Here is a 13023-nt window from a genome sequence, read left to right on the forward strand (position 1 = left end):
AAGAGAGGGGAGGGATGAAAGAAAACAAAAATGCTGTGCTCAGAAACAGCATCTCCAAGAGCGGCTAATGAGGACGGCTGAGCGCCACGCAGCAAGGGCGGACTGCAAGGTCCCCGATTCGGGAAGCCGGTCCAGCGAGGAGCATCTCCTCACCCTCGCTGGGCCCAGCACAGCTGCTGCAAAAACTATCCAAAGCAAACACGGCTCTCCCCACAGCAGACTCAACAGAACAAAACCAACACCCAGAAATAAATTGGATCGCCGAGCTCATCATGTTACACAGCTCACTCTTCTCAGATCCAGGATCCTGACTGTAATAACAAATGATACTATTAACTGGTGCATCGGTCTGAAGCCAAAAGCAAATAACTCATTACTATAAACCAGATTGATTCTCAGAATTTTCCAGGTCAGCTACAAGAAAGAGTTATGACACTGTTCTCCCAATTGAACTAAATCTCACCCATGTCTAATTGCGGCGTATACGGCTAAACCCTTTTTCCCCTCTGCAGTTTGTCTCTTTTTGTCAGTTTTCCCCCAGTTTGTCTCTTAGCACATCTAAACCCCAGGGACTTCTCGAAGCAGGGGAGACATGTGGTCAGGTGAGAAGCAACGAGGAGCCTGGGGTCAGCACCTAAGGGTTGAAGAACCCACCCTGCCACCTGCTAGCTCGGTAATCTCTAGCCAGTCTTTGTCCACAAAACCAGACTGACGGCCACCTCCCTGGAAATACAGTTGAAAAGCATAGCAATTTGTAAAAAGCTACTGGATATTAGTCCTCACTACACAGAAATAAGCAGCTGAGAGATGTTTTTAACCATGCCTCCCGACCCCTCTAGAAGTGAAGCTTTGTCTCCTACACAGTCCATTTCCTCCTCAAGGTTCAGAACACTTCAGCATGTCACACGCGATTTTCCCCGATGTCCCCACCATCACGGGGATATAGTAGGGAATTGGCATCACCAGGTCCACTTCGCAGCTTAGGAAAGTGGCTGAGGTGGGATCTACCTAAGGCACGTGAGCAGTGACAAAGATGACTTGAAAATTCATAAGGACATTGGGCTGGAACTAACAAGTTTCGTTTATGAAGTTTGTGGCTTTTCTTAATCCGGCTTCTCCTTGTCTCACCCACTGGGGCTCTGCAACAGGAAGTCACTGCTCTGCATTTGTTTTGTTGTTAATTCTACTTATTTAACACCCAGAAGAGCTTTACTATTGCTGTGTTCTTGTAAAGCGAAAACAGCATTATTTTTCAAATTCTGTGCTCTGGCGACATGTTTATTAACATACACGTTATTCTAGGTCAGGCAAATAATTTGGTCCCGGTTACACGCTGGGGAAACTTTAGTTTTAGCATCCCTGAGCCTCTTTCTTCAGTTGTAACCTAAGTATAGTAGTTGAACTGCCTTCCTCACAGACATAAGAAAACATGAAAGTATATAAATGATCATGTAAAGAGAATCTAGAAATAATTTAAGACACTTCACATATATAATTAAATCATAATAAATCATACACAATTATAATATTGTTTATTATTGTTCCTATTGTCTTATGCTAAAAAACAACAATTTGGTAGGATTCTCTTGTAATCTGCCAAGCATGATAGCTCTGGATTTCAATTCTCCTTTATAAAAAAAATGGAGGGTAGGATGCATATATTTTAGAAAAAAGAAAATAAGGCCTGTGAATTCAAGGTAAATTTTGGTTAGTAGTTCTGGGTTGAGGTTCCAGTGCCAGATTTATCTATTTGTACTCATTTTATAAAATTTGTACCATTGATCAGCAAGAAACACAAACAGAATCTTGTAGAATCTTAAGTCTGATCATGAAGGAGAAAGTACCATAGAAAGCCTGGCAATACATTTATCATCTGTTCCTGAGGAGAATGACGAAATGCAACCTTTCATTTTTAAAAGATATTATTATCAAGGCCCTGGATAATCACATGATTATTTTCCATTAAAAAATGAGTAAAGGAGACACTCGGAATTAAAAATATGTTACCCATGTTCCTCTCGAATACATTATGAAATTTCCCAAAAATGTAACTAAAATTAGCCTGAATCTGGTCAAATTTAGAGTAAATGGTATGACTAGGAATAGGTTTGCTACAAAACATATGGGTTTTTCTGGATGATGTTCAGGCTTTAGCTAAGCCTTAGAGCAACGCAACTGCGATCTGTGCGAAATTCCATGTTTCTCCACATAATAAATCTATGTCCAAATGAAAAATAGAGGGAAACTCAATATGCTAGGCACCCTTTCTGCCAGGAAAAATAGTAAGTATTGCTATAGAGCAGTGAACATCTTTGGATCCTGTCTGCAACTTCGTTAGGTTCTTACGGCTTAGATATTTTTTATTCTTTCACCATGTATAATATGAGTGCTCATACAGATATTGAAGAGGGCTCACTCCTGAAATGAGTTCTTTGTCGCATATACATCAAAAAAGCGCTCAAAGCATAGATCTGATCTTCTCAAATGGATTAACACTTTCAAACATAAGTGTGAAAAACCAAGATTCAAGTTCCGCCACTGCCGTCTGAAACACTTGTGGTGAGAAAGATAAATGTTTGAAGGTCAAAGCTCAGTCTTTAGAATCGTCTTCCTTCACCAATACCATCAGAAAACTTCATCTGGGCTTCTTCAATCAAAGCCATTAACATGGTGAAGCTTTCTTCTTTTTCTCTGTTTTTCCTGACAGCTGGGGCTTATGTGACTCCAGAGTGTAAGTATCTTCTAGATTTACCACATTTGGGCATCAGATGAATTTCTAGTGATTGTGTTGTTACCTAGAAATGAGAATTTTTCCCCACCATGTCTATCCTTCGAAACTGTATTGTAAATTATTATACTTATTATGCTATTTTATATTATTATTAAATTATTTATTACGTATTATGTATAATTTTACATATTATTAAGTGTACTCTACATGTATTTATTGGTAAAATTATTATAGCTATTATAGGTGATTGTAGGGTGGTTTTTTTAAATCTTGGAAATGATATAATGACTGTCGGAAGAAGAATTACATGAAATAATCTGCTTGGATCTTTCATATTAAATCTTTGGGTTTTCTTCTGCAGGTTTCGGCATGGATATTATTGGAGGGCGAGAAGTGTCGCCACATTCCCGGCCATTCATGGCCTCCATCCAGTACCGCGGCCACCACCTCTGTGGAGGCGTGCTGATCCACCCCCAGTGGGTGCTGTCCGCCTCCCACTGCCGCACCCGGTGAGTACCTGCTCTGACCTTGTGCGTTCGACCTCCACCGGCTGGAAGAGAAGCTCGCCTCTCCCGGGAGAGAATTTTTTTTTTTTAACATTCTAAGTTTAAGGAGCACAGTCATGTTTGATGAATACAGATGTAATATGAAAGGGTATGAATAACGGTTCAATCATATATATGTAGATTCTTTTAACTGAAATAGAGTTAACATATACTATTAAATGAGTTGCAGATGTACAACATAGTGATTCAACAATTATGCACATTATGATCGGCTCACCACGATGGAGGGCATTATAATATTATTGACTTGATTGCCTGTGCTATAGGTTTCCGCCCTGTGACTTAGTTATTTCATAACTAGAAGTTTATACCTCTTAATCATTTTCCCATTTTGCCCATCCCCCCCAACCCTCCCCTCTGGCAACCACCAGTTCGTTCTCCATTTTTGTGAGTCTGTTTCTCTCTTTTACAATTTTTTTCTGTTTATTAGGGGGTTTTGGTTTGTTTTTTAGATTCCTCACATAAGTGAAATCTTATGGTATTTGTCTTTCTCTGGTTTATTTCTCCAGACATACCATCCTAAGTCCGTCCACACTGTGGTGAATGGCAAGACTTTCATCTACCCTAGCTTCTGTGATCACAGACCAGCTGGTGGAGTCAACTTACCTTCTTGCCCATCCACATTTTCCGCCCTGGGTTTTCCTATTCAGGGAAAGCTGGGCCACCTTTCCCAGGCAGGCCATTGGACAGTTCCAAGTCCTCTGTGGAAGGCCAGGGAAGGCGGCAACAGTAGTGAGTGGAGCAGCAGCCTTCTTGACCTTGTGAGACAGCCTGGGTTTGCATCTCCCCTTTCCCATTTTATGAAAGGGGAATAATAATAGTAGCACCTGCTTCATGGGTTTTGGAGGATTAAATAGTGTCTATTTAAATATTTTAGTATGCTTAGCACATAGTAAACACAAATAAGTTGCAGCCGTTATTGCTATATGTGCGAGAAACCTGCTTTGTTAATGGATGTTTAGACCCCTTATGGTAACTCCTCTGCCCTGCCTCCCTCCGCAGAGGCTTGAGGCACATAGGTTGGGAATCACAACCCACAGCCCTAAGGAGGCAACAAACTTCCCGGCAGAAAAAGATAGGGGGAAAAAAAAAGTTATAGATGATTTCTATAAGGAAAGAAAGAGCTATTTCTCTGAGATACTTAGAGTAGTAGCTTTTCTCAAAGCACCTTTCAGTCTGTGATTATCTTGCTTCAGCTAAAAAAGTCCCAAGCTCTCCTTGGGATGCTGCAACCTTTGCAAAAGGAAAAGCCATAGAAAACCAATTTGGTGTTTTTTGTTGCTTTGTTTACCGGTTGGTTTTGGGAGGTTTGGTTTTTGTTTTATTTTTGTTGTTTTTGTCTCTATGTTTCTTTCTTCTGTCTCTTGCCTGAATAAGCCAAGAAGAGATGGGGCCTTCTTTTCTTGCAAACGTTATAACACTTCACTTAAGAATCTCTTAACCATAATGGTTTGCTCTCCAGGCTATGGAACAGCTGAATTGACTTGCTTCTCCATGTCTATCACCTCCATTTTAATAAGATGAATCACAAATTTAGAAATTTTGAGGTCTGCACAAAGTGAGAACTTCTGTTTTGTTTAGCAAGCTACTGATTTCCAGTTTAATAAAGCTACTTCATTCAAATGGGGTGTTAGCTGCCATAGAAATCACCCCCATGCCACCATCACCTCTAACCTTCTCAGAGTACTTGTCTCCTGGGGACTAGAGAAGCAGAGGGTGACTATCAAGAAATGTTCATTCAATTCAAAATATGCACATTTTCAGATATCCTTACGGCATACGTTCAAGTGGATTCTAAGCTCTCCAGACACAGACCTTGACTTATAAATGCTCAAGAAAGCCTAGATAGAAAGAAGGAAATAAATTGGAAGACTTTCCTTTTTTTTGTCCCCCAAGCCAAAAACACGGAGTGTGAAGTCCTTCACAAGCCATATAGTGCTATCCAAAAGTAAATAATATTATTCATTTGAATTTAAAATTTTGTCAAGTGAACTTGACTCAAGAGGAATGGGTCCTCAAACTGACAAACTGGGGAAAAGAACTCTTAGAATGAATGAATGAATGAAAGAAAGAAAGAAAGAAAGAGAGGGAAGTAAGGAAGGGAGAGAGAAAGAGAAAGAAAGAAAGAAAGAAAGAAGAAAGAAGAAAGAAGAAAGAGAAGAGAGAGAAGAGAGAAAGAAAGAAAGAAAGAAAGAAAGAAAGAAAGAAAGAAAGAAAGAAAGAAAGAAAAAGGAAAAACCAACTCTTGCTAAATACCATTTTAAATGGCCAGAGTTCAAAGAACTCCAGAAGATGTGGATTAAATTTCCTCTCCAGGACACTTGGGTGTAAAAATGTAGGCGGACTGGTGCTTGGAAAAATATTAAGCTTTATGAAATCCAAAATATTTATGAAATAGTTTAATGGTGGCTTCCCACAAATGTACTCCCAAGTATCCTGGGGGAATAGCTTACCAACTTCAGCCTCTGCTCTCAGCAAAACGGTAAAGGAGGCCAGATCTGGGGTGCCCCCTTCTCACTACCCAACCATCCATGCAGCTCCTTACTGTGCCTCTTGTTCCCCTCTATTGGTTGCTTTGCCAAATATAAAAGGAAACCGGTAAAAAGACCTGTCTAATCTTATTTTCAGCGTTTCAGTTTATCAGAAGCAAAACTCTCACTAACCCTTTTTCACTGTCTTCCTGAATTTCCCCCCTCACTGAATACCCTCTCCTCTCACCTGTCTGGGCTATAATTAGATGAGCTCTCCCCTCTCCCCCAGCCCCTTCCACATGGCCTCCCCCCGCATCTCAGACATGCTCCGGGCATCCAGAGTAGAATGGTGTAGATTCAGGCTCCGGGACTCAAACCAGCAGAGCTTCAGTCCTCCTGCATTTGCATCCTGGAGCCTCCCCTTAATACCTGTGGGGCTTCCTCAAGTTTGGTCATTTACCTGAGCCTCAGTCTTCTCATCTGCAAAGTGGGGTGATCCTAATACCTCCCTCACAGGACTGTTGTGAGGTATAAATGAGGGACACTATGTAAGATGCTTAGCACAAAACCTGGTGCAGCACAATAACGTACTAAGTGTTAGTTCATGTCATCATGTTATTATCTGTATGCCCCATGGTAGTCACTGAGGCACAGGTCTGATGATCTGGGCATGCCGAGGATGGGACTGTAACAACCCCTCTCTGACAGCCTCCCTCATGTCAGAATAAAGAGACCTCCAGGAGTCAGGACCCTGTCTTTGTCAGCCCTGGAGGGGGTGGGTCTAAGCAGAAACATAGCTCAGTGCAGGGGCAAAATGGCAGAAGAAATAAGGGGCCTGAAGGGGCTTGGCATGGGGCTTCCAGAGGGTCATGGAAAGGAACACTGGACTTGGAATCACAAAAGCTGTGTTTGAGTCCCTGTTGCCCTCCTTATCCTGTGTGTCATCTTTGGCCAAAGAATCTGTCCACCAATGAGGACTACACAGGGCCTCAGCTTGAACAACACTGAGAAAGGCTCTTTTGAGGCCCATAGGAAATGAGGTTTCAACAGACAGAAAAGGATTACTGTGAGCAACACTTTGGTTCAGGCTCTGCATATAGTTCTATTCCAGGTTAAGTCATTCTCCAGACAATTCTGCAGCAAAGGCCTCCTGTGGAGAAGCCCTACAATAAATAAGTGAAAAACACAGGGATTATTACATCTCTGTGAGTTTAAACCCGGGTTTAGCTAAGGAGGTGGCATCCTAGAACTCAGCTCAGGTAATTTCAGGTATGCAGCGTGCAGAAAAATTGACCTTTGTATTGCAGATTCTAGCTGAAGCGTATCAGGAAATGGAAGGTCAGAAAGCATTCATGGTCTGCCTGTGTTGTGCTGGGTATTAACATGTCCCAGTGGAGACAAAAATAACCAAAATATTTCCAAGGCATTAACTAATCAAGGACATTAGTAAAAAGATGAGGAAAACCAGAAATGCTCTCAGCATCCATCCCCTAATCAAAATTCATCTTCCCCACCTGCATGTGTACCCCACAGCCTCCCTTTGTTTGTTATTTATGCATGTTTCCATCTTTTCTGTTAAAGCAGTAGTCCCGGGGATTTGCTATCATTCTCCACCCTCCCTCCCATCCACAGTTTGGGTTTAATGAGTATGTCGAATTTGAGTTTGAATCAATCCTAGGAAATCTGATCCACATCCTTTGAGAAATTTCATCCCCATCCTGATTTTGCAATATGCAAACTTTTCAACAAATAGAGCTGAAATTCCCCAAATAAACCAAAATAAACTCTTTTGGTAGAAACCAAAAAGTGGTCATTCCTGGCAGTCACAGTCCTGCCAGAGGCAAACCCACCCCACCATAGTCCTGAGCTCCTGCTTCAAACCTGAAATAATACTTTCTTCCTTTTTCTGTATGTTTCTGTGCCTTTTAATTCTTATTAATCTTTATGAATCTGTATGTGGGAGTATGTGTGTGTGTTTTTATTTTTAACTGAAGTATAGTTGACATACAATATTATATGAGTTTCAGACGTATGACATAGTGATTTGGCAATTATGCACATCATGAAATGCTCAGAATGATAAGTGTACTTACCATCTGATATGCAAGTTATTGCAATATTATTGACTAAATTCCTTGTGTTGTATTTTTCATCCCCTTGAGTTATTATATGACTGAAAGCTTGTGCCTCTTAATTCCCTTCACCTGTTTTGCCCATCTGCCCACCCCCTCCCCTTTGGCAACCACCACTTTGTTCTATGTGTCCGTGAATCTGTTTCTGTTTTGTTTGTTTGTTCATTTGTTTTGTTTTTTAGATTCCACATATAAGTGAAATCCTATGGTATTTATCTTTCTCTGTCTGACTTATGTGAGTGTGGATGTTTTTATTGTAACCTGTCTTGATCTGTCTTTCAAGTGACAATGAGATAGTTATATGTAAACAAGTGTAAGTCTTTCTAGACTCTTCCTTGCTCTCTAAAGGATTTGAAGCAGCTTCCTCAAGGCACAGATTAAAATGGGACTTTTTTTATAGTCTGCCAAACACCCCAAGGTGTTGTCAAGATCTCAAAAAAAAAATCCTTCTATTTGCCTAACTAGATATAAATGTAGTTTTGTTTGACATGCAGGAAATCAAACCAATTCTGGTACGATTGAAATACTGGTACTGGAGCTCTATATGACCAGGGATAAGCCAAACAAAACAAAATAAAACAACAGTTGTTTCTTTATCTGACTCACCTGTTTCTATCCTCTAAGTCTTCACAATGGAGTTATCAATGGCAACTAACCCTACAGTGTCTTTATTTCAAATCAGCCATGATTTTTCACCTTGAGGCAAGTTTTCCTTTCTTGTCCAGATTATCTTTCTAATTGACAGGACAGAACATGGCGTATCTGACAGCCACATAATGGATCTTATTCTCCATATTGCCCTGAGGTGAGGTCTAGATATACCAGATTAGCAAATGCTGAGTTGAGTCTTTACCTTTTAGTTATTAAAACACTTAACGTTGGGAAGATCAAAGAGCTCTGGAGATTGATGGTGGTGATAAATCAACAACGTAAATGAATTTAATGCCTCAAAACTGTACATTTAAAAATGTTTTAAATTATAAATTTTATGTTATGTATATTCTACCAAAATTTAAAAAATTAACAAAGGTGGGTATACATCTCAACCCACAGCTGGAGAAATGTAATTTCTTTTTACATAAATTAACATAATTTTGCTGTAAACTTGATCTCAATTAGAATTTCACTCCTTTTCACCACAGCAGGATATAAGTTCTGATATTCTTTTGCAATACTAGGGAATTCAGGTGGGGTGGGTCTGAGAGCAGGTCTTTTGGCCCTTGGTATCGTCCTTTCATGCGTGGGTCCACTAAGACCTCTGTCACTCCACCTAATCCAAACAGGTTGCCTTGGAGATGGTCCTTGTTTCTATATGCTCTCCACCATTTGTACTCCCTACTGGGGTCCTCGGGATTCATTCTGTTTCTTCTATTCTCTTTGTTTTTTTTTTAGGCATGAAAAAGTCCAGTTTTTCAAAGTGATTTTAGGAGCACACTCTCTCTCAAAGAATGAGGCCTCCAAACAAATATATGAGATTGAAAAATTCATACCATTCTCAAGAATCATATCATATCGTAAATCAAATGATATTATGCTGATTAAGGTATGTAGTGTTACCTTCCTTCAATTTCTCTAGCATCCTTATACACCATAGTTCAGCTGTTATGAACTACGTTATGTTTCATCCACATAAAAGCTTTTTGTTAGCATCATCCCCATATTTGAGGTAAACATGACACATTCTATAAGGGCCCCTTTTACTTCACGTACTGCCTTGAAAGAAATCAGAATTTATCACAACTGCATCAGGTCTGTGTTTAAACAAAGGAAAACAACACTGATGCTCAGATATGTGGGAGGCGGAATATCCCAACAAGCCCAATGATCCCCACTGAAAGCTTTTTTCTCCAAATGCTTTTATCATTAGCAAATGAAAAATACAAGTCCTTTATACAGCCAAGCCAACCAAGTGAATTCAGGGACACATAAGTGAGTTATAACTTAGTCTAGACCATACTTAGTGTAGTCCAAACTTAGTCTAGACCATACTCAAGGGTCTTATCCAGCAGGAAACAGCTCAGCCCTCAAAGTCATGACCTATGGATGTTATTCTGCAGAAAACCATCCAATGCAGAGCAAAGGCCAGTTTGCTTAAGACTGGGCAAAATTCCTGCTTTGTCTAAGCTCCCTCCCCGAGCATCATTGAGCTCTACAGGGATTGGAGAGTATTTCGGAAAAGCAACAACCACAAATATAGCTGCAGGCTACCACCAAAGTAGATTCAAGAAGAGGGATGCCTTCCTAGACCAGAGGGACCACACATACATTGCTCAGACTAATAGCAGAATACTACTGGGGACGAATGTAATAATTTATGCTCTTTTCAATCTGTCAGCTTCACACGGCTGCAACCCTTGACAAACATGTCCAGCTGCTCCACCCAAGCTCCAAAAATGATATCAGAGCTGGAACAAAATGCCAGGTTACTGGCTGGGGAGCCACTGACCCACACTTGTTAAGGAACTCAGACACCCTGCGTGAGGTCACCGTTATGGTCATAAATCGAAAACTTTGCAACAGCCCAAGTTATTACAACCACAACCCTATTATAAGTGAAGACATGATATGTGCAGGAGATGCCAGGGGCCAGAAGGATTCCTGTCAGGTAAGAGCCCATCGATCAACAAGGCATCTCAAACCCTGTGTTGCCTGCAGTCCAGACTCCTCCACGTGCTCCCTAGCACAGACAAGAGATATGGAAAGCAGAAATCAGGACTTCAGAGAGTTCCTCTCCATTCCTGCACTAAGTTCTCTATTCTTTCTCATCTACCAATGTGAATGAGTCATAAGAACTTCACCAACACATAAGCACTCGTTAAAGGTCTGTGAATCAGGATGATAGACTACATCTGGTAACTTTTACAGTCTTCTTCCAAGGGATCTTCCTGTCCTTAGAAAGCCTACCAACTCGGAGGTCACTAGTGGTGACTAAAAGATAACATCCCTTCCGCACCTCCCTGTCCCCCCAAACCCACCATTGTAGGTAATCAATAGAAAGGTGTCAGAACACTCAAATTCAAGAAGCTCAAATAAATAGACGGTGTTTCTTAAATAATGTTGACAGACTGACTAAATGGAACAGGAGTCCTATTTCCCAGAATCTCTTGTTTCCTAAAGCAGTAAAAAAAAAAAAAAAAAATTAAAATAAATTGTGTGTGTGTGTGTGTGTGTGTGTGTGTGGTTAAAAGTGACACATAGCACAGCTAGATTACTAATTTTTAAGAAACTAAAATGCACTATTGACATCATACTATATGAAGTCTTCTCGAGGGGAGGCCATGATGCTTTCAGAGACCTCGAGTATCTGTAGTGCTCCAAGACTGTCGTCCTCCTCAGCCTCTCTTTCCAGGGCAAACAGAGCCTTAAGTGCTGTGGTTGGTGATGGGAGCGGCCGCAGAGGCAAAGATAGCTTTTCAGATCAGAAAGCCCCCTCTTGTCACCCTGTCACTTTCTTTGACAGAATTATAGTTACATACACGCTTAGTTCGGAGTCCTCAGGAGTCCCTTCATGGGGCAAGTATTTACAAAGTGTTGTACAGGTGCAGAGCGTTATATTCAATCACAAGAGAATGCAAAAACGAGGAAACAAAAATAAGACAGAGTCCCTGCTGTTGATGTATTTACTATGATACATTTCTCCTTTCGGCCTGTCTCAGTAGCAACTTGATTTCAGATCCGTGGGTGCCAAAATGAAATCCACAATTTAAACATTTCTTTCATTTCAGCGGGTTCCTTTAAACTTTGCATCTACTCATTCCTTAATGAATAAAGTTCTATAGTCACTGATTATCAAAGGTTGTATATATATATATATATATATATATATATATATATATATATATATATACACATGTGTAGTCCTAGATTGAGACAGGGATATGGATAGAGAGAGACAGACAGACCAACCCACAGATGGACAGAAACATGGTCCCAGACAGGGATAGGGACATAGACAGACAGATGGAGAGAATCATTGCCTTAGCCAGAGACAGAGACAACACACACTGAGTAAGAGGCTATATAGGGCACTCTTCAGGACACAGAGAAACCAAGGATCCACATAATGATCCTTTGAGTAGTGGGTAATTGATGGTAGAAAAAATTCAACAGCTTCTCACCAAGTATCTATCTATTTTCTTCTTTCTAGGGTGACTCAGGTGGCCCCTTGGTTTGCAAAGGTGCCTTCTATGCCTTAGTGTCTGCAGGTCATAAATGTGGTGAGGCCAAGAAGCCTGGAATCTACACCCTAATAACCCAGAAATACTTGGCTTGGATTAAAAGCAAGCTTGCTCCATCTCATGCAAACCATGATCACAAATGATTTTCTTGGATCTACCAGTTGCTTGTTTTGTTTTCATAAGATGTTCTAGAGGCCACCTTTGTCTTCATACATAGTTGGATGTAAAGTGGGGCACAGCTAGGGTCCACTTCTGCCCCCCCTAAGACTGATTTTGTCAAGGAATCAAGTTGTCTTTCACATCTGTTACTGCTGTTTCTACTACACTGATTTCATTCTGAATAAATTTAGAAGACTATGTCCTTGTCTTTATGGAAATGAGGTACAGCAGATGATACGCTCCCCACTCCATTCACACCCCCGCAAAGGGAAAAAAAAAACCACACACCTTCAGCCAGGCACCACCTTCAACCAGGTTTTGCTGTGATCTCTGCTGTGATTTTACCCTAAATTACATTTTAAAAATAAGAAACAGTACATTCAAACACGCCAATTCAAGTGAAGAAAGAATCATCAAGGCTTATACACGTATTTAGGATAGTAATTATTATTGATTTCTGTCATACTGTGTTCCACACAGGATTTAAGGCAAAGTACAAAATACCTGTTATAAAACCAAAGGTGAGATTAAAAATAAATTTTCCTCAAAAAATTAAGACTAGAAAATATTATATGATCCAGAAATTCCATTGTGAAGTATTTATCTGAAGAAAACGAACATGCAAGCTTGAGAAATTATCTGCACCCCCCCCCACCCATGCTCACTACAGGATCACTTACAATGGCCAAAATGTGGAAGCAAGTTAAGTGTTCATCAGTAGAAGAATAGGTAAAGAAACTGTGAGATGGATAGATAGATAATATTCAGTAATATATATAATGCATA

General features: G+C 40.4%; 1 protein-coding gene across 1 annotated transcript; it reads left to right on the forward strand.

The window, feature by feature from the left end:
* The first annotated feature begins 2580 nt into the window (after positions 1–2580).
* On the forward strand, positions 2581–12790 carry GZMK (granzyme K). The gene is made up of 5 exons (XM_047731730.1): positions 2581–2731; positions 3093–3240; positions 9293–9443; positions 10236–10505; positions 12048–12790. The coding sequence occupies exons 1-5, from the start codon at positions 2668–2670 to the stop codon at positions 12219–12221; spliced, it is 807 nt and encodes a 268-aa protein (XP_047587686.1). The 5' UTR covers positions 2581–2667; the 3' UTR covers positions 12222–12790.
* Positions 12791–13023: the final 233 nt, after the last annotated feature.

This window comes from Lutra lutra, chromosome 5 (genome assembly GCF_902655055.1).
Source record: "Lutra lutra chromosome 5, mLutLut1.2, whole genome shotgun sequence".
Lineage (NCBI taxonomy): Eukaryota > Metazoa > Chordata > Mammalia > Carnivora > Mustelidae > Lutra > Lutra lutra.